The 23,194-nt window shown below is 52.3% G+C and overlaps 9 protein-coding genes across 9 annotated transcripts; 2 read left to right on the top strand and 7 right to left on the bottom strand.

Moving 5' to 3' along the window:
- Positions 1–830: 830 nt before the first annotated feature.
- Positions 831–2,219, top strand: GT037_006867 (protein phosphatase 4 core regulatory subunit r2 protein; the record flags this gene model as incomplete). Its single annotated transcript, XM_038931914.1, has 3 exons — positions 831–901; positions 964–1,012; positions 1,062–2,219. 3 exons carry the CDS (start codon positions 831–833, stop codon positions 2,217–2,219), a joined length of 1,278 nt encoding a protein of 425 aa, XP_038785386.1.
- A 233-nt stretch (positions 2,220–2,452) lies between these two features.
- On the bottom strand, positions 2,453–3,133 carry GT037_006868 (uncharacterized protein; the record flags this gene model as incomplete). The annotated part of the gene is made up of 1 exon (XM_038931915.1): positions 2,453–3,133. One exon carries the CDS (start codon positions 3,131–3,133, stop codon positions 2,453–2,455), a length of 681 nt encoding a protein of 226 aa, XP_038785387.1.
- A 619-nt stretch (positions 3,134–3,752) lies between these two features.
- Positions 3,753–5,426, bottom strand: GT037_006869 (uncharacterized protein; the record flags this gene model as incomplete). Its single annotated transcript, XM_038931916.1, has 1 exon — positions 3,753–5,426. The coding sequence occupies one exon, from the start codon at positions 5,424–5,426 to the stop codon at positions 3,753–3,755; it is 1,674 nt and encodes a 557-aa protein (XP_038785388.1).
- Positions 5,427–6,389: 963 nt separating this feature from the next.
- Positions 6,390–8,054, bottom strand: GT037_006870 (tannase and feruloyl esterase; the record flags this gene model as incomplete). The annotated part of the gene is made up of 2 exons (XM_038931917.1): positions 6,390–7,500; positions 7,549–8,054. 2 exons carry the CDS (start codon positions 8,052–8,054, stop codon positions 6,390–6,392), a joined length of 1,617 nt encoding a protein of 538 aa, XP_038785389.1.
- A 1,092-nt stretch (positions 8,055–9,146) lies between these two features.
- Positions 9,147–10,471, bottom strand: GT037_006871 (epoxide hydrolase; the record flags this gene model as incomplete). The annotated part of the gene is made up of 4 exons (XM_038931918.1): positions 9,147–9,173; positions 9,238–9,577; positions 9,627–9,810; positions 9,859–10,471. 4 exons carry the CDS (start codon positions 10,469–10,471, stop codon positions 9,147–9,149), a joined length of 1,164 nt encoding a protein of 387 aa, XP_038785390.1.
- Positions 10,472–11,153: 682 nt separating this feature from the next.
- GT037_006872 (histidine biosynthesis trifunctional protein) lies at positions 11,154–13,837 on the top strand (the record flags this gene model as incomplete). The annotated part of the gene is made up of 2 exons (XM_038931919.1): positions 11,154–13,602; positions 13,653–13,837. The coding sequence occupies 2 exons, from the start codon at positions 11,154–11,156 to the stop codon at positions 13,835–13,837; spliced, it is 2,634 nt and encodes an 877-aa protein (XP_038785391.1).
- Positions 13,838–14,083: 246 nt separating this feature from the next.
- GT037_006873 (endo--beta-xylanase) lies at positions 14,084–15,364 on the bottom strand (the record flags this gene model as incomplete). The annotated part of the gene is made up of 1 exon (XM_038931920.1): positions 14,084–15,364. One exon carries the CDS (start codon positions 15,362–15,364, stop codon positions 14,084–14,086), a length of 1,281 nt encoding a protein of 426 aa, XP_038785392.1.
- An 812-nt stretch (positions 15,365–16,176) lies between these two features.
- Positions 16,177–19,536, bottom strand: GT037_006874 (aldehyde dehydrogenase; the record flags this gene model as incomplete). The annotated part of the gene is made up of 5 exons (XM_038931921.1): positions 16,177–17,310; positions 17,365–17,691; positions 18,332–18,389; positions 18,879–19,311; positions 19,371–19,536. The coding sequence occupies 5 exons, from the start codon at positions 19,534–19,536 to the stop codon at positions 16,177–16,179; spliced, it is 2,118 nt and encodes a 705-aa protein (XP_038785393.1).
- Positions 19,537–20,778: 1,242 nt separating this feature from the next.
- On the bottom strand, positions 20,779–22,547 carry GT037_006875 (uncharacterized protein; the record flags this gene model as incomplete). The annotated part of the gene is made up of 2 exons (XM_038931922.1): positions 20,779–22,478; positions 22,544–22,547. The coding sequence occupies 2 exons, from the start codon at positions 22,545–22,547 to the stop codon at positions 20,779–20,781; spliced, it is 1,704 nt and encodes a 567-aa protein (XP_038785394.1).
- Positions 22,548–23,194: the final 647 nt, after the last annotated feature.

Here is a 23,194-nt window from a genome sequence, read left to right on the forward strand (position 1 = left end):
TCTCTGAAACTAGTATCTTGGCTATGCGGAGAGGCCGAAGAAGCAAGAGCGACAAGGACGGAGCGGAGTGTGGGGGAGGATGTCGTGGTGCAGGCGCGATGGCGATGGTCGACGACAGCAGTAGCGAGCGGCAAAGTGGAAAGTGGTCGTGTTGTGGGAAGAGAGCAGGCGGAGATGGGTGCCGTGGGTGGATGCTGAGGTGCCTGGCCTGGTGCGCAAAGTAGCGCTGGTGCTGGGACAGCCCCGGCCGGTGTGGAGAAAGGCTGAAGGGGGTCTCGCCGTAAGACCCGCCCGCTGCTCCGTGGTTACCTCTGCTGCGATGGGAGGACCTAGTCGGAGCGTCTTCGCATGCCACTTTTCCTCAGTAGTGTGCAAATACGAACAAGAGAGAGAGAGAGAGAGAGAATGCGCACGTCGTGCACACTGCCGGCTACAAGTAGAGAAAGGCACGGCATGACCCTCTCAGCTGCCCGTCCTTGGCTTCAGCACCTGTCGAACCACAAACCACATGCACCGCCCCCCCAGCGTTGCTGAGCAGCCTGCGTCGCCCGCGCCCATTGGCCAGCCACCGCTAATTATAGTCTGCGCATGTGTGGCGCAGGCCTTGGATTACCACGGTGCAGTGGAGTGACAATCTACCGTCATGCTGCGCGATTCCGACAGCTGCTCCGGTCAATTGTTTCGACCAATCACACACCCATATCTGACATCATTAAGGACGCGTAGTGCACAGGGTCGCCGTTTCGACTGTCCCCATCATCGGCCCGCGAAAAGCAGCGGTATCGCGAGTCGCGCTTCTGACCGCACCACCAACACCACGCGCTGCAGCCATGACGTCGTCTGGTGACTTTGCAGCAGAGTCAATCCTGCAGAGAGCTGTCGAGGACGGCTCCCTCGACTCGTAGGTTCTCCACCACTCGACACATGTCCATCATGCGTGCATGCTAACGCGCTCGCCGACAGAGCAGAATGGCCAAAGACACTCGAGTACATCTTGCATCGCCTTGACGAGGTACCTCTATCCCACCCAGCCTTGGCCCTCGCACTTCTGACTCTCCCAGATCATCAGCGACTTCCCCAAGCTACCTGCAGATTCAAATCCACGACCAACCACATCAGCAACCACGGACCTCCCCTCGCGACCCAACACCTCCAACGCCATATCCAGCCAAGACTCGCATGCTACCGACAAGGAAAATGCACCGCCGACCACGCCCCCGCGACCGCCCGTGCCCGCCTTCTCCGCCTCCACCGCGTCGCAAAGTGTCCCACCAGACATCACCACCTTCTACTCGTCAATACGGTCGACCCTCTCCACCAACTTTGCAAAACATCCCCCACATACCGTCCAGCGCCTAGCTGAGCTCGTCCTCGAGCCCAAGAAACGCTACCGATACCTTCCACCCTACCTTCGCGCCCTCGACCGCGTCGTCTCCGTCTCCTCGCCCCTCACCATCTTCCCGCTTCCACAAGCCGTGTTGCCCACCTCTGGCGGACTGCTCAATGGCACAACATCTACCACCCCCCAGGCCGCGCCCTTGGGCTCAGACGAAGCTCTCGGCGGCGCCCTGCTAACACCCATCCCTTGGCTGCAGAACCGTGGCCAGAATGAGCTCATCTCAGAGAGCACAGAGATGGTAGACGGTCCTAACGGTGCTGGTCGGATAGAGACGGTGACGGTTGGAATGCTCAGCGGCGGCCAACGAGCCGAATCCCCAAACGCAAATATAGCCCAGATTGCTTCGTCCCATCCCGACGGCGAGACGCTGCCGTCTACGGGGCCTGTCACCCAAGGCGAGCTCTTGCGTCAAGAGCAAGAGGCTGGAATTGTCCTCAATAACCCCCACAGCATGACCACCAGTCCAACGAGAACTACGTTTGGTGAGGTGGAGGGCGGAGGTACCATCATGGACACAGTCGAAGGCGAAGAAGAAGCACCGCATGCGAGAGGTCCAGAAGTCATTGGCATGGAGGATACGGGCCCTCAAAAGCAGGGGAAGCTCAACATTGAAGGAGCCATCGGCAGACCGAGCCTTGATCACAAGAGCCCTGAGCCCAAAGTACCCACTGGCACAGATGCGAAGGATCACGACATGAAAGACGAAGGGTCTGAGAAATCAAATGACAGCAAGGCTGTCGACAAAGAGCCCAAGGGAGATGCAACGGCCGAGGAGGAGACAAAAGATGCAAAAGACGTGGAAATGAAGTCAGATGACTAGGCGTCTCGAAACACTTCCCGTGTAACAGGACAAGTCGTTCCAGAACCGGCATTAGCTGAGATTTTGCACCTGCTTAATAGGTACACGCCTTCCTGATCCATGTTTCTGTACAAGCGGGCTCTCAATGGCAAGATCGAATATGCCAATTCTCTTAATCTCTTTACAGTTACGGGCTATTATGACTCTGTCATACCGCGTTTTGATGAGTGTAGGAAAAGTGCAAGATGAAATCCTCAAGCAAGCCTCTTCCACCAAAGCACACCACGATATCCTCCACCACGTTCACTTCCAATCCTCAGATACTTGACAACTGTGCCCTCCTCTTCCACCTCAACGACCGTGTAATTCCTCCTATGATTCTGACCAACCCACGTTGGCACGTTGGCCACCGTTAGCGGACCATGGAAGATCTGACCCTCAGTCTCGGTAGCAGGCAGCTCGTCATTGACACGGAAAGGTCCAGCGTACCCGATGCTGTGCTTGCCAACTTGCGCCCAATCGGCGTCTGTGTCGTTGGCTTGGTAAGGGAAAGTAAGGTTAGGACGGAACTCTGGTTCTGTGGCGGTGATGGTTGCGCTCATGAAACCTGTGGCTGTGTAGATGAGGAGGCCGACTGGGGCTTCCCCATAGGGGAGGTCCGGGATGGAAACGCCATTGAGCGTGCTAGATGTGTTTACCAGGGAGTAGGTACCGGCTAGGGCATTCATGATGGCTGTGTCGTTGATGACTTGGCGTGGTGGTGGTTGGGGGTTCGCGTTGGGTTCGGGTGTTGGTGTAGGTAGAGGAATGTTACGTCTAGCAGGAACAACTTCCGCTGCTTCGGTACACGACGGTGAAGCACACACTGGCTGCTCCTGAGGACGAGCGGACGCCAGAGAGGCGAGGAAAATAATTTGAGCAATAGGGACTCGCATGATGCAGTGCAATTCACGGTGGTGATTGAAAACAACTCAGAGATTTAGGCACGCGACCTAGACAGAGAAGTCGCGCTTGCGTAAGACGACAGGACCTTTTATACGCACCATGATGATGCACCCTTCTCAATCAAGCCCGTATACCGCAATCTGTATGACATGATTGTCCTGGAGGCGTCGCAATTACGCCGAATAGGCATCTCTTGTCCGTGCTGGGCAGGAGCGTTGTGAGCAGATACTCAAGCATCATTTCCGGGAAGGCGCCGTCGGCGGTTTGCGGGGTAATCCTTGGTAAAGCCCTTTGATCCGTACCCTGCATTGAAACACAAGGCTGAGCTGCTGTATTTGACGCCTGTTCAACCTCTTGAAACGAGTATCTGAAATTGCCACGTAGCTATGGGGATGGCGAAGTGGAGTTGATCGTTGGGAAAACGTCGTTTTGACGACGCTTCGCCAAGGTACCCCAGGTTACGCATCAGCGCTTGAGCAGGGCAACTAAACAACGATTAGCGCGAAACACATACCTTGATATAATCGGAACGACTTACCACTTGTAGCTCAGCCTTAGGCTTAGTAATCTGGGTGCTATGACATTGCCGAATATTCGCCTGTACCATGCTCAGGGTGTCGGAGTACCAAAACTGCCCAAGTACCAATGGCAGCTGAACCTACGCAGAAGCCGGCCGCCGGAGCTCCATGGCGGAAGCAAAGAAAGCAACGGTTGTGGCATAGCTTCCCGCTCGGCCACGGGAGCATCCTTCATCTCTGTGTCTTCGGAACGTCTCCCGGGTTTCTCGAGCAGGTCCTTGTCATCCATTCTCGCGGCTTCCTTTCGAAGGCCTTCGACGATCGCCTCATGATGTCTAAACTCCCGGCGATACCCACTAGTATCGATGAGCTCGCTCCCTTCTGGGACTGCCCATTGTCCTCGATGATAACTTGACCTCTTTCGGCGCATCCTACTCTTGGTCACGTCTCTAATAGGTCCATCTTTGTGGTTCAGTGGAATCACATGATGAGGGCGAGTAGGCTTGGGATCCCTATCTAGAGGAGTTATTGTATTCGAAACTTCTGATCGCTTGAGACGAGTAGTGCGTAGGATGCCCATTCTAGGCTTTTTCGAAGCAAGCTCTCCGAGAAGATCCCCGGAAAGCCACGGCGCCGCCTTCCGAAGAACATCCACGTCAGCGTCGGTGCGAACGTAGACATCTTCGTTAAAAGAAACGCCTGCATCTTCGGGTCGGCGCTTTCGAGTCGGCAGCAGGTTTGTATCATCGGACTTTCTCGTCTTACGAGTCTTGGGAGTTTCGTAAACTTGAGGAATCTCGGAGCTCTCGATATATTTCCGCTGGTCTTTCGTGAACGTTTCCCACTTGAAACTCTTTGTATGACGCTCGAGGGCTTTTCTTTTTTTCTCCTTCATCCCCGTATCTCGAATGTTCTCGGAATCAGGAAACCCCGGCTCAGATGCAATCTTCCAACATCGACCGAGTCTTCGGCTCATATAATTACAGTCATCTTCTATACGACCGAGGAATCCGTTGTCCACAGTATCGTAATAACAGTGTAGCGCAGCTGTAGCACTGTACTGCTTCCTCAGTCGTACGTGCTCGATGTAAACGTTGCTGTTCTCCGGAAGCTGTTTCGCTTCCCAGGCTGCCTCCATCTCGGAAAGAGCTTCTAGTTCAGTTATCAGGTGAACCAGCTGCCTCTTTCTGTGTCTGTAGCTAACATCCGTTCCAATTGCATTTGTATAGGCGGTTCGCTTCCTCTTCTTCTTCTTCTTCTCCTTGCCACTGGTGGGCATCCACTCATAGGTTTTGCAATGGTACTTGTTCTGCATCTTTTGCCATTCGACCAGACCGCCGACATCGTTGATCCGGTCTTGCATACCTTGAAGTCCGTTCATAGAAGCTTCCGCAAGGCACATTGGACATATAGTCTTGGCGTAGAAGTCTTCGTATGCGGGATGAATTGAGTGTCCACACACGGTTGAAAGTGGAGTAGTGAAAGTGGGGGTCAGCTTGGAGACAGTTTTAGAAATGGTGACGGCGACTTTCGTTTGAGGTGTCGGCGCAGTAGGGAACCCATACAGTGGTGAAGAGCTTCCCGGCAACGCTTCTACTTGACGATCATTGGACTGCTTTGATGGCGTAGACGGGGGTGTGAACGAATCTTGTGAAAGACTATCGTCCAGCAGTGTTCGCGTTCTCTTGCTCGCCGGCAATTGTTGATCTGAGCTGTTGCCCGCGATCTCGTCTTCAGGATATACTTTGCGCTTGCCTAAAGACATTGTGCTTGCACATATACCAAGAGGCAGTAAAGAGTTTGGGCTTTGAGACTTGAACGCAGACTCTTTATGGATGGCGGTTGTGTTATCAACGAGTATTTCGTAACGATCCGACTCGGACGAACGCACGAGTTGCGCTAGGTCTCGAAGAGGGGTTGCGACGAACGAAGTCGTTTTAGTGATTCGTTTGAAGACGAATTTGGTGGAGGGAAACTTGAGGTGGTTGTTAGGGCTCTTTGATGGGTCGCGTTATGCGGAGAGGATGAATCGTCTAGAATAACCGGCGTGTTGGAGCACTTGAGCAAAGGTTAGGTATGGCTTTCTATTGAAGGCAACAAGTTAAATGCCCTGATAGAGCGACTGATCAACTAGTACTCTTATTTGGGGAGTGAAACTTATTGTACTTTCCTTTCACCTTGCAGGGTCTCTAGAGACAGTGCAAGTTCTATGTAAGAAAACAGTAGAACCATAAAAAGCCCGTAGGAGCCGCAACTGTATACAAATGCAAAAGGATGTAATCCATCTCTGTTGCAAATTAATTACTCCACTACCGTCACCGTTTGAACCACTGTTTTTAACTACATCTGATAAGACTTCGTCATATCTGCAATTCATCTTTTTCCAGCCTCTTGAAATGTGGGAATCTTGAGTAACTTGTCATCTGTTGCCAAAAAAAGTTGGATTGTAATCATCATATCCACTACACGTGTTAGAGACTACCTTTTGTGAGATGAATACTGATGCCTGACGCAAAGCGACACCTATACCTCATATTGAGAGTTATAAATCATAAGTTCACGACTAGAATGGTCCATACTTCATTCTGTGTGCGTCTAACGACAGCGGATGAGTGATGAATATGGCACGTTGAAACGATGTATGTGGATTCACGATTTCTTATTGGATGTGAAATAGAGGTCTCGATTCACTTTTGCTACATTTACCCCTATCGTACTTCGATCAGATCTATGGGTCAACACACTCCCAGCTCTCAACGACATCCGGGTTGCCGCCCTGGTACTGGTTGACTTTGGGGAACTTGCAGTGCGCACGCTCGAACTCAACGCCAAGAGCCTCCGTGTCGTTTACAAATTTTGTGCCGATCAGTGTCTCGGGTGCGTTTCCATTCTCTACCCAGTCGATCAAAGCCATCAGTACGTTGTGACTGGGCTCATAGCCGTTGATCTCGCCAAGACCTTGACCGATGGCATGCGCACCATCTCCTCCACCGCAGTGACCAGTTCCGCTGACATAGAAGAACCGGTAGAACTCGTCGAGCTCGTCGGAAGAAAGACCCATGGTAGAGGAAACATGTTCGTAGTACCGAGGTGAGTTCTCAGAAGAGATGATGAAGTCGGCACCACCGTGCCAGTGAATCACTTTAGTACCACGGTCCTTAACTCCGCTCAGGTCACCCTTGAAGGTTTCAATTCCAAAGAGGTTCAGTCGTGCGGCGTTGTCGTAGTCCTTTGAGCTGATTGTCGCTGGGTCCCAGGTAGGGTCGTTGTAGACAGCGTAGCGGAACCAATCCGTTGTGTATGGGAAGGGCTGTCCGTTCATGAGAACAGCGGCTGCGCCCAGCTCAGCACCGGGCTGCAGACGGGGATATACGAGGTCTCCGTTGTCGTTCAAGAGTGGCGAGTAGACGGCCTTCACGGTCTCGAGCTGCTCTGGTGTTAGGCAGGTAGTGGTGTTGCTGCCTTCAGCACAAGCTAAGCCAGAAGGATCGTATTTGCAATGCAAGGGAGCCTCGATGATGCCATCTTCATAGTTATCAAGCTTGTCGCATTGCTTCAAGACGTCAGCGTGCACCACCGCCCACTTTGACATGGGGACGAAAGTGGAAGCATTTGCTGGGCCCGTGAGAGTGTAGAAATGTCCGCTCCATGAAGTGAGGTTGTTGAAAGAGAAGGCTGGTGCTCCCGCAACAATACCGTCAAAATCGTCTGGGAAGTCCTGAGCCATTTTGAATCCCTGTCTTCCTCCGGTGGAGCATCCAAGGTAGAAGGACTTGTCGTGCGGCTTGCCGTAGAAGTCTTCGGTGATCTGCTTTCCGACCACAACACCAGTGTGAAGGCTGTAGTTGTTTAGTCAAACGCGAACAGTATGGGGGAAGACTACTTACGCTCGGTATGCGAAATCTTCCACAACATCCGAGTTGTTATAGAACGGTTTGCCGCTCGTGCCGTTGTGACCGTTGTTGGTTCCAACAGCCGCAAACCCCAGACCAGACGCGTAGGCCAAATCTTCGTATTTGATGCAGCCGTTCAGACCACCGTTGCCACCAGAGAGGAATCGTCCTGTCCAGTTGGCCGGAAGCCATGCCTCCATGTTGAGGCCAGAACGCTCGGACGTCGAAACCCAAAGCGCGACGCGGCAAATGTCTGCTGTGATAGGCGGCGATGCTTCAGCGCATGTCTGGTCGTATAGAGGGAGTGTCAAGTTTGTGCCGGCGGCGACAAACTCGGCCGTGTGCACGAAAGCACCATCGACAGCGAGTTTAGAAGCAACATCGGCACATTTTGAGCTGAACTCAGCTGGTGTCGTGCCATTCGCGGGGTATGATTGAGGAGCGGCGAAGACGGAGGATGCACTAAGCAGTGCACACTGCAGTGGTTGTTCGAGCTTCATCTTGACAATAAATTGATGAGCAAGCTTGGTTCCCAGCCTCCATCCAAGACTCTGGGAATGCTTCTTCTCTTTATTCTACCGAAAACTGGGTCTCCGTCATGGTACATCACTAGTGTTTCTCTCTTTGATTAGGGCAGACTAAACGAATAACAGAAGCTGGGGCATAATATGGGGTTGCTCTGTCGTGCAGCTGCAGGGGCGTGCCGCCCGTGGATGCCGTAACGATGTTTGGCGACTTGAAAACCCATGGCAAGCATGCGAAAAGCTAGGGTAAGGTGACGAATTACCGAGGCAACGCAGCCAAATGCACGTGATCATACGTTTATTCGAGCGTTGTTTTGTTTCTCGTTGCATTGCCGACGGTTAACAGTACCTTGCGTATGCGTAATTCCATAGTCTGGAAGCTGCCGAATGTGTTGCCGATCATGGTGCTGGAGCGGGGCTAACGGAGTCGCGACTGTACCTAGTCGCAGAAACATCCCGGGCTGCAGCTGCCTGAAATGCAGCGAACTTGACAATGTCGCCCTCGTTCTGCTACAACAATAACAAGAAAACACATACAGACTATCACAAAGATAGCGCTTCGAATTCTCTACATTTTGGTTCATCAAAACAGCAAGAAAAAGCATATGTTCAAAGAGATGCAGGGTTGACTGCTCAGGGCTCCGGGGGGTTTCTCATACGGGTGGTTAGCCCTCTTGGAGATCCGGACCGATTTGGTGTCTTGCCCTGCGAGCGCGATCGTGATACCTGCATCATTGAGAGTTGGGAGGCAAACGATACCGCTACGCTGCGCCATGCGGAACAGTGGCGCCGATGTGCGGAGTTCTGCCGCTGAATCAGTAATGATCCTCCGCGTGAAGGGTGGACCTAAACAGCCTCCTGAAAACAAGTCGGCGTTGCACCCAAATTGCGATGGTCGGGAGGAATGCTGGACGCGCGGACATCAAGCGACTTGTGGTAGGTGAAACAGGAACAGTATTTATTCGCAAGGTTTTCATCCCCTGAGAGATAAGAGCTACAATGCAACCCAATTCTAAAGCAATAACAGCAACCGTAGGATTCACCCTCCGCGGATAGACGAATGCATTTCTACAATCTCGACGTCACAGCAGATCCCTTGATCATGTCAGCCGTTCTCCACGCATTGGACACGACTCTGAGTGTTATTTCAACCTCATACCTTCCAAGCCTTGCTAACAAACTCCTCGACATCTTCCAAGAGTTCTTTGGGTTTCTCCAAAGCAGCAAAATGTCCACCGCGTTCGTGCTGCTTGTAGAACACCAGATTAACTTCCTTCTCAATGATACTCTTGATACCTGGAGCTAGCTCATAGGGAAAGAAAGAGAAACCGACAGGTTTGTTGTTTTGCTTGAAGTCCTTTGCTCCTGCACCGAAGAGCTCACGGTAAGGGTAGATGGAACGAGCAAAGCTTTCTGTAAACCAGTAGAGAGAGATATCCGTGAGGATTGTATCAAGAGAAGGGTCCTCGTCCGTCCATTGCAGGAACTTCTCGCCAATCCTGATTGACCTTAGTCAGTGCATCACTGTATGAAGAGAATGGACACTACCATGCAAGAAGTGCGAGCGGGTTTGATGCTAGCACGTTACCAATGGTACTGGGTCTTGTTGAATGCTCCAGTGCGTACGCCATTCCAGTTGCGCGCCATTTTATCGAACGATCCAGCGATTCCTTTTCCAAAGCATTCATGGAGGTGTTTTCGTTTGGTTGTGAGAGACCGGTCAACATGTTTACTGATGCACATCAGAACTGCGGAACCCACGGGTATGGCCTTGACTTACGGTGCATCCCAACACATGAATCGTACGACCTATTCATCTGTTGCGATGTGAAACTGCCCACATCTCCTCCTTGCGCAAGATACTTGTCAAAGCCGAGGTTCAGCATCAGCTGATTCAAGACACGACTGGTGTCTTCCAGCTTCCACTCCTTGTCGGTCGACTGTACAGTACTGAGAGTGTAACCAGGCAGGGAAGGTACAATGAGATGATATGGTAGGTCCTTGGTGGGGTACTTCTCTTTGACCAGCGTCAGCATCGGTAGAAACTCGATGAAGCTTCCCGGCCATCCATGCATGAAGATGATGGGGATTGCGTCCTTCTTCTCAGAGAAGACAGCGACAAAATGTAGATCAACATCCTCGATCTGCATTTTGTAGTTTGGAAACGAGTTGATATGTTTCTCTTGTGCACGCCAATCATACTTGTTTAGCCAGTAATCCTTTGCATCAGAGAGCCACTTGCGGGATACGCCAAAGCGGCGGTCTTCTTGCCGTCCTTCATAAGTCTCAGGGGCAAGCTTTGAGAGCTGAAGAAGCTGGCGCCACTCTGAGATGTCTTGGTCAGAGACGTTGAGGGTAAAGGGCTTTGCGGAGTCTGGTGGTGAGTAGGACATGCTTGTATTAAGAGAACAGGTTCAGACTGATGTTTTGGTAGTTGGATGAATAGGTCAGAGCGGGAATCAGTTGATCCTTTTATGTTCGTACGAAGACATGCATGTAACCGAAACTCGCTGGGCCGATGTCAGTGGTCAGGCAAGGTGGGGTATATACATGTACTATTATATAGTAAGCCGGGTCGCACGATTCCGACCATCCGGGTGGAATATCTTTCCAGTCAGACATAATTCGCCGGGTGTCAGTAGTCCAATGTGTGTTGTAAGTTCAGGTCTTATTTGACGCGCAGGACTGTGTCAAAGAAGTCAAACTTGGACTTTATGCTTTCTGAGCTAGTAATATTTCAACTCAGACCTCGGCATGGACGTTTTGCGAGCAAAAGACTAGTTTAGGCTACAATCTCTGAGATGGGTAAATTTGAGAGAGCGGAGTTGGCACTGTGCTTCTACTTGTTATGCATGTGAAAAGCGTAGCGACGCGGATGGTACAGAATCCGACGTCCATGGGCAATGCGACGCGAGTGAAGCGCGTCGATACTGAAGGCGTCATCATGGTGGGGCGGATCGCCCCGCGATTTGGCATCTGCTAGTTCTGGAACTTTTTACTCACGACTCACACCTTGACACATGTACTGTGATTCAAACTTGTCTCCGAAGTCTCAATCGCACCAAACTAGACAAAATGGCACCGAATCTGGTCGCTGCAATTGACCTGGCCACTTACACGAAACCGACCCAAGGCCTTGATGTTCAAGCATTGTCCTTTGTCGGCAATGTCTTCGTACGAGTCGCGGACGAGACCATCGACCAGGCCCTCGCCCACCTGAAGCAATCTGTAGGCCGGCTTGCCAACTACCTGGACGTTGCTTCCGTCACATCCATTGACGACATCGTCTCCCTCCTCGACGCCGGCGCCGCCAAGGTCTTCGTTACTCGCCAGCAATTGGACGAGCTCAAGAACTTGAACATCGACCAGGACAGGATAGTCCTGTGCCTGCCAGGAAACACAAAGGAAGAGATTATCGAAGCCATCTCAGGTACACAGGTGGACATTTACGCCCACCAGGTCGACGACGTCGGCTACTTGGAAGCATGGCTGAAAGATTACGGAGCAGACCGACCCAATGTCTTCGTCTCATTCAAGAACCCAGACATTGAGGGCGCCCTACGCCTCTCAAAACTGAACGCGATACCCATCATCTCTGCCGAAAACCTCACAGTTGACCCCTCGAAGCAGACGAGTGCACTGAGCGTCGCGAAGCTCTTCATGGCCAACGCAACGAGCGACCGATCCGACGGCCTTTTCACAACTCTCGTCACCGATGAGCGAGGAATCGCTCTCGGACTTGTATACAGCAGCGAAGAGAGCGTCGCAGAAAGCCTGAGGACCGGTCGCGGTGTATACCAGAGCCGAAAGCGAGGGCTATGGTACAAGGGCGAAAGCAGCGGGGATATCCAAGAGTTGGTGTCATTAGCGCTCGACTGCGACAGCGACTGCTTGCAGTTTGTAGTCCGTCAAAAGGGCAGAGGATTCTGCCACCTTGCAACTCCCACCTGCTTCGGCGAGTACACCGGCTTGTCAAAACTTCAGAAGACACTCCAAAGCCGAAAAGCTTCAGCACCTGAAGGCTCATATACTGCGCGCCTTTTCAATGACTCACAACTCTTGAGAGCCAAGATACTGGAAGAAGCCACTGAGCTCTGCGACGCGAACAATAAAGAAGAAGTCGCGTTCGAGGCTGCCGATCTTTTCTACTTTGCGCTGACCAAGTGCGTTGCATCTGGTGTAACATTGGAGGATGTTGAGCGCAACCTTGACGCTAAGAGCATCAAGGTCAAGAGGCGACAAGGTGACGCAAAGCCAGCCTTTGCCGCGCAAGCAGCAGCAGCGACCAACGGTGCAACGAACGGTACGACGAACGGACCGACTAAAGAGGAGGTCAAGGAAGCTGCTTCGGTACCCAAGAGCAAGGATGATCCCGCCGGTATGAAGGATGGTCGCATTGCCATGAAGCGCTACGTGACCGCAAACGAGACGTCCGAGACTGTCAACGCTGCGCTACAACGACCATCTCAACGCTCGACCCAAAAGATTCTAGATATATGTCTGCCGATCATCGAGGCAGTCAAGACTCGAGGAGATGCCGCATTGCTAGAGTACACACACAAGTTCGAAAAAGCTACATCACTGACATCGCCTGTACTGAGAGCACCATTCCCTCCAGAACTTATGCAAATAGCGCCTGAGACAGCCAAAGCTATCGACGTGTCTTTTGAGAACATTAGAAAATTCCACGCTGCGCAGAAAGAGGACAAGCCGTTAAGAGTAGAGACTATGCCCGGCATCGTATGCTCACGATTTGCTCGACCAATCGAAAGGGTCGGTCTGTATGTGCCTGGAGGAACCGCTGTGCTTCCGTCTACCGCGCTCATGCTTGGTGTGCCTGCCATGGTTGCTGGCTGCAAGAAGATCGTTCTTGCAACACCACCGCGGGCCAATGGTCAAGTGACTCCGGAGGTTGTCTACTGCGCCCACAAGGTCGGTGCAGAGTCTATTGTCCTTGCTGGTGGCGCACAAGCTGTCGCAGCCATGGCCTACGGTACCGAAAGCGTTACCAAAGTTGACAAGATTCTCGGTCCCGGAAATCAGTTTGTCACGGCAGCGAAGATGCATGTTTCCAACGACACAAACGCTGGTGTAAGCATTGATATGCCTGCGGGGCCGAGCGAAGTACTCGTCATCGCGGATGCAAATGCCAACCCTGCCTTTGTCGCATCTGACCTTCTCAGTCAAGCAGAGCATGGTGTTGATTCTCAGGTCATTTTGATTGCAGTCGGGATGAACGAGGCGCAGCTTGACGCAGTCGAAGATGAGCTCCATAAGCAAGCCACTGCTCTGCCACGAGTAGATATTGTTCGTGGCGCAATCGAACACTCTTTCACGCTTGCAGTGAACACGATGGAGGAGGCTATGCAGCTAAGCAACCAGTATGCGCCCGAGCATCTTATCTTGCAAGTCGACGAGGCAGAAAAGGTAGCCGAGATGGTGGAGAACGCTGGAAGTGTCTTCATCGGTGAATGGACCCCTGAAAGTGTTGGCGATTACTCTGCTGGTGTCAACCACTCTCTGCGTAAGTTACATCTACACACTTCTTCAAAGAGCCCTGCTAACATTGACCAGCAACGTATGGATACGCCAAGCAATATTCGGGCGTCAATCTGGCGTCTTATGTCAAGCACATTACTAGCTCTCATCTTACTAGGCAAGGACTTGAAAATGTTGGACCCGCTGTAATGGAACTTGCGCGCGTTGAAGAATTGGAGGCTCATCGAAGGGCTGTCAGTCTACGATTGGGCGTAGCGTAAATGTCATCGAAACGCAACCTGATACCCTTTCATCATCACAAAGTTCTAGCATAGACCCGTGCAGTTAGGTATGATTCAATAAAATGATCAATTGGAAGACGGAGTTTACCATCTTAGCAAAGTACATATATATACGGTAGAATTTCATCCCATCTCCTACAAGAAACAAACACCTCTTTCGAGCACCAAATTGTCTGTCTTAAGCTGATAGATCTAATCGGATGCTCTCATTCTCACCCTATGCATTTAAGCAAGAGCGGAGCAGAGACCGTTGTAAGCCTCCTTGGCCTGGAAGCTGCCGTCGAAAAGCAGAGGAGTGGCAGCAGCGCCGATCCAAGAATCAGTGTCGCTAACACCCCAGACGGTAACACCAACACAGTTCTCAACATCCAAGCAAGCAGTGACAGCAGTCTTGTAGTCAGCGGCAGCACCACCCTTGATGTCAAGCTCAGTCATAGCGCACTCGGAAGCAGACTCGCAGAGAAGCTTGAGAGCAGCGGGGTAGTCGGAGATGGGCCAGCTGCCGGACAAGTGGGACTGGGAACCAATACCGTCAATGGGAACACCGGCGGCAACCCACTTCTTGACGTTGCTGGCCATGGCCTTGGTCTTGGCGTAGCTGGGGCTGTCGAGGTTGTAGTCGTTGATGTAGAGCTTGGCCTCTGGGTCGGCGGCCTTGGCAGTAGCGAAAGCGGTAGCGACAAAGTTCTCACCGAGAACGTTGTAGAAGACGGAAGAGCGGAAAGAACCGTCTTCGTTGAAGATCTCGTTGACTACGTCCCAAGCATAGACCTTGCCGGCGTAGGTGCTCATGAGCTTCTTGATGTGAGCAACCATGACTTCCTCGAGCTTAGTCTTGTCGGTGATGGAAGAGACCCAGGTGGGAAGCTGAGAGTGCCAGACGGTGGTGTGACCACGGACGAGCTTCTTGTTCTCCGTGGCAAAGCTGACGAGCGCGTTGGCACCGTCGAGAGTGAACTTGCCCTCGGTACCCTCGGTGGCATCCCACTTCATGCTGTTCTCAGGAGTAACCTGGCCGAAGTTGGCAACGATGATTTCCTTGTTCTTTCCCTTGCCGAGTGCGCCCTGGTCGGTAGCAACACCGATGTACTTCTTGCCGTGCGACTTGAATGCAGCATCGAGCGAGCACTTGGCACCGTTGGCACCGGTACCGGCAACATCAGGAGTAGAGCCATTGGCACCGCCGGTAGCAGCAGGCTGAGCAACCGCAACAGGGGCGGCGACGGGCTCGCTAGCGTTCATCGACGGTACAGGGGCGGCAGAAGGAACGACAGGTGCCGGCGCGACGCCAGTAGCAGCAGGAGGAGCCGGGGCGTTTCCACCACCGTTGATGCACTGGCTGTACCAGTCGTTGCTCTTGACGCAAGACCAGCCTTGAGCGCACTCGGTCTCGCCCTGGAAGCCGTTACCACCGCATTGTCCGTAGGGAGCGACGGCTCCAAGGACAGCTGAAGTCGAGGAGAGGGCAACGATGCCGAAATAGATGGAGGATCCGCGGAAATGCATGGTTGCTACTTTTCGATTGCGACGGTTCGGTTCGGGTTCAAAAGTGTTCGGTTGATGGAGATTTGGAAAAGAAGCAAGCTTCTATGTGGGATTTCAAGAAAAGAATGTCAGGAAGCACGCTTCCAGTAGAGTCTGAAGAGAAGAAAAGATAGAGAGAGTGTGTATGTAGGGAATGAAGATGACCGAATGGAGTGAAGAAACATGATGGCGGCGGATGCGAATTCATCTTATACTAGAACAGCCACTGCTGCAATGCGCCTGGAACGATTCTGCATGGTGGGTCAAATTTGGGCGGGTAGCCGGTTCCTTGAGAGAGCATTGTTTCATGAAACCGTGAAACGCCATCCTGGAGATCATTACAAGGGCAAAGATACCTCGGAAACAGAACGACTTTAACCGTTCTGCTGGTCTGACGAACGACAAGTCAACGAACAGTGGGCTGATGCGGCGCAGAGCAAAGCAATGATGTTACCTGTGGGTAAGGTGCCACAATGCGACGTGACAGTAGGTCCGACATCCAGGTTCGAAGCTTCATGCAGGATCCGTGCGACCGGGGTGCCAAGCGCTAAGCCTGTCAGAGGTAGATGTCAGCTAACCTTTTTAGGAACAAACACCATGCGAACAGACGATTGTATGAAAGCCACCGGTTATCAAATGCTTCATGTTCCTTCGCTCAACAAATGGCGCCATATCACCGACAGGTTAAAGTACTCAAGCATTTCAAGCATTTCAAAACATTCTTGTATTGACTAGGTCATGATCGTCGATTTATTTCATCTATCTGATCTCCCGCCATCATCCACATGGTCATATCATGACTTGTAGACATGCATGACGTGTGGGTTGCAGTACGCAAGGAGACCGGTCCTGCCCCATTCGCCACCGATTCCAGATTCCTTGTGTCCTCCAAATATCGCTTGTGGTGTCGGCTTCTCCCATGAGTTTACAAAGACTGAGCCGGCTTCGAGGCGACGCGCAACCTTCTGTGCCTGCTCGACGTCCTTGCCCCAGACACAAGCACCAAGACCGGTGTTTGTGTTGTTGGCGCGTGCAATAACTTCCTCAAGATCGGACCATGGCTGTGTGGGCACGATGGGACCGAATGGCTCTTCTTGGATGATGCGGGAGTCGTTTGGTGGGTTGTCGATGATGGTTGGCTTGATGAAGTAACCCTTTCCGCTGCCGACGTCGGGCTCACCAGCGGCGAACTTGTAGCCCTTGGCTTTGCTGTCGCTGAAGTATTCCTTCACGCGCTCGTACTGCATCTGATTCTGAACGGGTCCGAGCAGGTTGTCGCCGTCATCTGGACCTCCAATCTTGATGGACTTGGTGAAGTTGACCATCTCTTCAAGGAACTCCTTGTAGATGGAGTCGTGAATGTAAATTCGCTTGGTAGCGACGCATACTTGGCCGCTGTTCTGGAAGGCACCCATGACGATCTCGGGTGCTGTCTTCTTGATGTCGACATCAGGAAGAATGATGGAGGCATCGTTGCCACCCAGTTCGAGTGTGACGCGCTTGAGGGTCTTTGCAGATGTCTCCATAACCTTCTTTCCGGTAGCGATAGAGCCGGTAAAGCTGATCTTGGCAATGTCGGGGTGCTGGCACATCTGAACACCGAGCTCGTTGTTGCCGCCAACTACTTGGAGAACGCCTGGTGGCAGAATCTCCTGAGCTAGCTCGACAAACTTCAAAGCCGTGTAAGGTGTAAAGGGTGAGGGCTTGACAATGATGCAGTTTCCGGTCATGAGAGCTGGCGCGACCTTTCCGGTGCTCAAGACGAGAGGGAAATTCCACGGGCAGATGGCACCGCAAACACCGAGAGGCGTGTACTCTGTGTAGATTGTCTTCTCGTCATCCTCAAACTTCTCAGATGGCACATCAAGTGTCAAATGGTGACCGATGAATCCAGCAACGGCACCAACCTCGATGGCAGCGAATTTTCTCTGCTCGTATCTTAGCACCACGCTCAAAATATCCTAGTGATTGTCGCGACCTACCGGCTTGCCAGACTCTTTGCACAGTAGGTTGACGAAGTCATCGTTGTGTTGCTGGTATGATTCCACAATCTTGTTCAGCAGCTCCTTCCTCTTCTCAATCGGGGTATCTCTCCATGCGGGGAACGCCTTCTTCGCAGCCGCAACTGCGTCATTCAGGTCTTGCTCGCTCGCAATTGGTACGTCCCAGAGCTCTTGACCAGTGGCGGGGTTGATACCATGGTGAATCTTGTCTGAGCTGCGCTGCTTGCCATCGACGATGTTATAGAACGTCTCGAAATCGAGGGTTGAGACTTTTCCTGGAGACATATTGGCGTTTAATGTAGTAGGCTATGGAGATACGATGATGTAGGTATTGGTTTGTCCAGTATGGGCACGACGGGTGAGGGTGCCTTTAAACAAGCCGAGTCGCCACATTCGTGCGACTACCTCGCTGCTTGCCTTATCCTCGGTAGTCAATACGCTTGCTGTATGGTGGCACATTCTTGGTGGGTTTGTAGCATCTGGCTTTTCTTGGCTGCGACCCTCGACCCCACTTGCAGCAGCAGAATCGCGGGGCTCGAGTAGCAGATTAGGCTTGCATCGTCCATTCCCCAGTAAAATCAATTGGCTGAGCTTTCGCGGATTTTAGGGTCGGGGCTTAGCGGGTGGAGGTGTTGCCCAGATGAGTTGGCGATTAGTCCATCACGAGGTCGTCATCATCCGAGGTAGGGTCTTCACGGTACGGATGATATACTAAACACCACTGCCGTCTGCCTAGCATCGTGTGCATCGGGTGTGTGTACATGCCGCAACACCCCGCCGGAGCCACCTCGGGGTCTTCCGTCGAAAAGTGGATTACTCTCACTAACAGCGGGACCAGCACTTGACATGGCTGGAGCTGGGTTCCAACAGCGCGACTGCAAAATTCTTGACTAGCGTTCGATGTATCGGCTTTCAGACTAGTTTGCCCAGTTTGTGCCCAGTTTACGCCTTTCGCAACGGACGAACCTCTTCCCGAGTACCTTGTGGAATTCCCTTGTGGATCACTAAAAGGTTTCAGCATTATCGTCGAAGCCGGGGCTCCTCGTATCGACCTACCTGGGTATGATGATCACGTTAGTGAAGCGGGTCATGCAGTCTGACCGCTATCGCCAACGTCTGCATACGTCTTGCTGAGACAACAAGAGATGGGGTAGTGGATAAGCAATGGCAGGGCGATTAGAGCGTCGCGGAATTGGTTTGGGCGATGAGTTGATGTTGAAGGTCTACAAGAATAAGATGTTCTTGTGTCAGCATACGCGCCACATTTTCTGCAGATCCAGGTACGCCGTGGAACGCCTTATTGGTCACAGCGTCATGCGTCGAGTAACATGCAAGTTACACAACTATATGCAGAATTACCGATAAGACGCATATGCACAGTCAACAAAATTGTGAGCTCTCGCAATCAGGAGAAAATTTGATATCTTGACTTGGCACCAAGGACGATCTACAACTACAGGCTCCACCACGATGCTTTCTTACACGTACACTACTAGCATTTTCTCCACTGAACGTACAAATTCGACGTAAAGCGACCCGCCTCGCGCGTTGCAGCGAGCACACCATTAGCCGGTGTAGCAAATGGTGTTAGCGCTACTTCGCTATTGATGTTGAAAAGGGCATCACCACCGCAGGGTGACCAGACTGCAGCCGGCACATTATCCTGTTTGTAGTATTTGCCATGGAACGGACCATCGATGCTGAGTGCTGACGACGACTGGCTTTGCTGACCAGAGACGTAGTACGTTGACTTTACGACACCAGTGACACCACTATCAAGGTCGCCCCAACCGGTGTAGTCCGCGCTGAAGATGGCGAAGGAGAAGCCAGAGGAGAATTCGAGACCGAGATTGATTTGGCAGTTCTTTCGCGAGTCTTCTGCCGTCTTCCCGGCGCCGACGCGGGCTGTGAATTGTTGGTTGAAGTCTGCATGCGATAATCAATACGAGAACGAGGATGAGTAAACCAGTGTAATGGAGGCTTACAGATGGGCAGGATGCCATTGTCAGTCCAGTTGACATCGATACTGCCTTGGGGGCAACCCGAGCCGCCAGAGACGACTTTAGTGATCTTGAATGAGTCGGGTGCTTGATTGGTCGGAGCAGCGATCGTTGTCACCGCAAGGGCTATGGCGGTAAGTGTGTACTTCATCGCGGTGGTTTCTCAGTCTTGTTTCTGGCAAACCAGGAAAAGATTAAACAACGTGGTAAGCGAATGCTAGATGATGATTTTCTGGTCAAAGTGTAGTGCTGCTATTCACCAGAGCAACTGTGGGCCACGACCATCTTATATGCCCACGTATTATCCGAGTACGAGACCCAGAACGCAAGCAGTACATTCTTCACCACACATACTCTAGAAAGCCCTTTGTAAAGACCATAGAGTCTTGTGGCCGGTGGTACAAATTTGCTCATTGGCCACATGCTCGTGGAGGACGGCGATAGATAGCCACTCGCTACCAACCGGAAACCTTGCATTCATTTGCTGTATTGCTAGTTCGGACATGACAACGAAGCTGGTAAGGTTGCCATGTTCCTGATATGAGATCTGCCCGTCGATATTGCTCGTAGACTTCTTTACGAGACAGCCGAGAAGCAAGCGAGAACGATCGCCGTCGAATGCAGGGCAATCATGCTCTAGAACATGTCGAGTCTGGGGTAGGGTGAAGACGATTGAGAAAACTCCAATCCAAAAATAGTCATTGTGGAAATTATTGTAGCGTGACAAGTACTAGGCGGGTGCGGCAGAGGCAAATGTTGTATATATTAGATTGACAGACCCGGTCGAGGTCACGAACCAGAAGCGCGACGGCTGATTATGGGCTGGGCTTTCTGGGGAAGCTTGAAGGTTTTAGCGAGCGAGTGAGATTCTTAGACTTGTTTTGACTAACGGAACGGACATGTGTATGTGGGCAAAAGTCGTTGTTCTAGAGTTCGTATGGTTCATCAATGGCAATATAGGTAGTGCTCGTTGTTTGTCCAGTGTCATGTTGCGCGCGGTACTCCTGGGCCGAAAGGTGAGCAATGCTGGTACTAGTGCACTGTAGTCGAGGATACGCGTCGGGTAGGAGGCGGCGAGATAAAGGGTCAAATGGTTATTGTAGGTGTATGATCTGGATAAATAGATTGAGAAGTCGCGACAGGGCATAAGCGTCAAAATCGGTACACCCGGGAGCCGATAAGACAAGAAGCATCAGGTAGTAAGTTCAAGAATAATACAATATGATAATTGTATGCAGCAGTAATGTCGCTATGTAGCCCTGGTATCTCGCTTTCCAAATAATCCCAAAGCCGCTTCTGTGACCTCCTGAACACCGTTGTAATACATTACGTTAATGAAAGTGTTGCGCCGAATCTATGCTGAGGTATCGTGATAAAACAAATCGCTTATTGATCAGATGGGAAAAACCTTGCGGAACACACGCCGCCACTTTGGCACATTTTCTTCTTCTTCTTCCACGTCACTAGCAGGCGCATGACGGGGACCAAGCATAGCCAATGCTCGTTGCCGTGCCCATTCTCGTCTGTTATGAGTAGGACTACAATCTTGTGGATTTTGTGAAGTGGGTGCACTGGCCGGCTGAGTTTGTGGTGGGGCATCAGGTGGCGGCGTAGTTGCCATCTCGATATCATGTGGTCGTGACTGCGTCCGCTCAGGTGCGCTGAAGATACGTCGACCAGAGATGGCTCCGCCTATCCTGTTGCCAAGCGACCCAAAAGCGGCCGCTGGGCGCGCTAGTGAAACTGGCACTGTTGAGGGAGGTGTGGATACGGAACTTGGTTGGGTGTTTGCTGTATGAGCACTGCGCGCTCGCATGCGATTTATATGGCGCTCTCGCCGCACCATGACGTTGGTAATATTGACCGGACAAGCACCTGTAGGCAATACAGTTTGTTTGCACATGGGACATAACGATGAGTGATTGAGGAGGAAGGTATCGATGCACTCAGGATGGAAGATGTGGTGGCACGGAAGCTCGCGCACTTGTGTTTCGTTGACTTCGAAGTCATCCATGCAGATTGGACATGTGGGCTGGGACCATGATGCAGACATACCAGACGTGGGTACTGTAGATATCGTGGGTGCAGACGAGTGGCGGAGCAACTGAGGTCCCTTGTAGCCAGTTTCAGCATCTACGGCGGCGTGTGGGAGATTGTGTGCGTGGTTTGGCGCCTGTGTGGCGGTGGTCTTCTCGGGCTCGTTCGAAGCAGCAGCAGCAGCAGCAGCAACGGCGGGAGCAGTGTATGTGTGTATGGGTAGTTTGTCAAGAACTTGTTGCGAGACTGTCAGACGCTTGACGCCCAATGCTTCGAGATCGACCTGGCCGTTGAGAACGCGCTCGCGCAAGTCGTTGCGCCGTCTTCGTTGGATGATGTGCATGACGAGGGAAGTGATGCTGACAGCGACGAGTAGGACTGCTAAGACGATGACGAGGAAAACCCATAGGCTTGGGAGTTGGCTACCAGAATCAGTACTGACGGTTGCCCACAAGCGCACATAGTCGGTGGAATCGTATATCTGCGAGAGTTGATCGGCATGCGGTACCTGGCTCAGGTTTCCAGAATACTGGTCCAGCTGCTCCATGATGTTCCTCCCAGTCATTGAAGACAGCGCATATGTGGGAAAGTCATTGGCCGTCTGCCAACTGCCGCCATCTTGAAGGTTCCACGCCGCATCGTTGAGCACCGGTGGTTTGGCGTTACTGTCTCCGGGAAGGTAGGTGAGAAAGGCTTTGGTGGGATGGTTGCGCGCTGCGGTGAAGTATTCGATGGTACACTGCGCCGAGTACCAGGGTGCGACGGCGATGAGTGCGTAATCCTTGTCGGACGGGAGATTGGCTATCCGTGTCGCGTTCTCGAGGACGTAGTCTGCCTCCTGTTGCTTGCAGCCAGATGTGTAGACATCGGGTACGTAGAGTATGCCGTAGGGGTCTTGGTTGCCGTCGACGCCTTTGGTGGACAAGGTTTGGATGTTGTTGAGGATGCGGTACTGGAACGAGACGGAATCGTTGAGTGTAATGAACTGGTTGTTGTCGTAGTCGATGCGAAGAGGGTCCGGGAAGTCGATGGTAAAGATACCAATCCTTTGGGCAGCTGTGCGACAGTCAGCGTGCGGTCAGCGAGTTGGTGCCAATGGGCGGCAAAGTGGTGTGACGTACACATGGTGGGCGACACTGGACGATTACACAGGGGCCGCTAATGTGAGCCAACTACAATTCATTGCCGGCAGTCGTGTGGGAAGGCAGTGTGGGCACAAGCAGAAGGGCATGCAGAGGAAAGAAGAGAATGGCGTGGCTGTGGGTGGTTGCAGCGGTGGTTGCAGCGGTGGTTGTAGAGCGGGAGCGGGTGGCTAGGAATGAAGGCTGGTCGGCTTCGTCAACACTGCCGCCCCTCCCGGATGACAATGGAGAAGCGCCGAGCTTAGCAAGAAGCTTGTTTCCCTGGCGCGAACAGGAGATTGCGTCAAAAAGGCACTGGACTGGACAGTTGGAGAGGATGCCGTTGTGCATGAATAGTGCCCTGCTCGTCGGTAATGACGTTGACATGGTCGTATCGCAGACGGCACGCCTTTCGCAACCTTGGCGTCTGTCTTCAGGGCTAGCACGAGCCAGTTCCCCAGACGGCGAACAACACCAACAAACGAATGTGCCGGCGATGCGACAATCCAAGACGCCTGCTACCATCCTGCTGTATACCTGCCCTTGGTTAGTCTTAGTCTAGCGCCTGCGACATCTTTCTGGCAGCTCTCAGACGTCGGCCGCCCGTCTCGCGTCGTGGACGCGACTGACTCTCTTCCCCGCATTCCATAG

The sequence above is a fragment of the Alternaria burnsii genome (assembly GCF_013036055.1).
Source record: "Alternaria burnsii strain CBS107.38 chromosome Unknown 731, whole genome shotgun sequence".
Classification (NCBI taxonomy): Eukaryota; Fungi; Ascomycota; class Dothideomycetes; order Pleosporales; family Pleosporaceae; genus Alternaria; species Alternaria burnsii.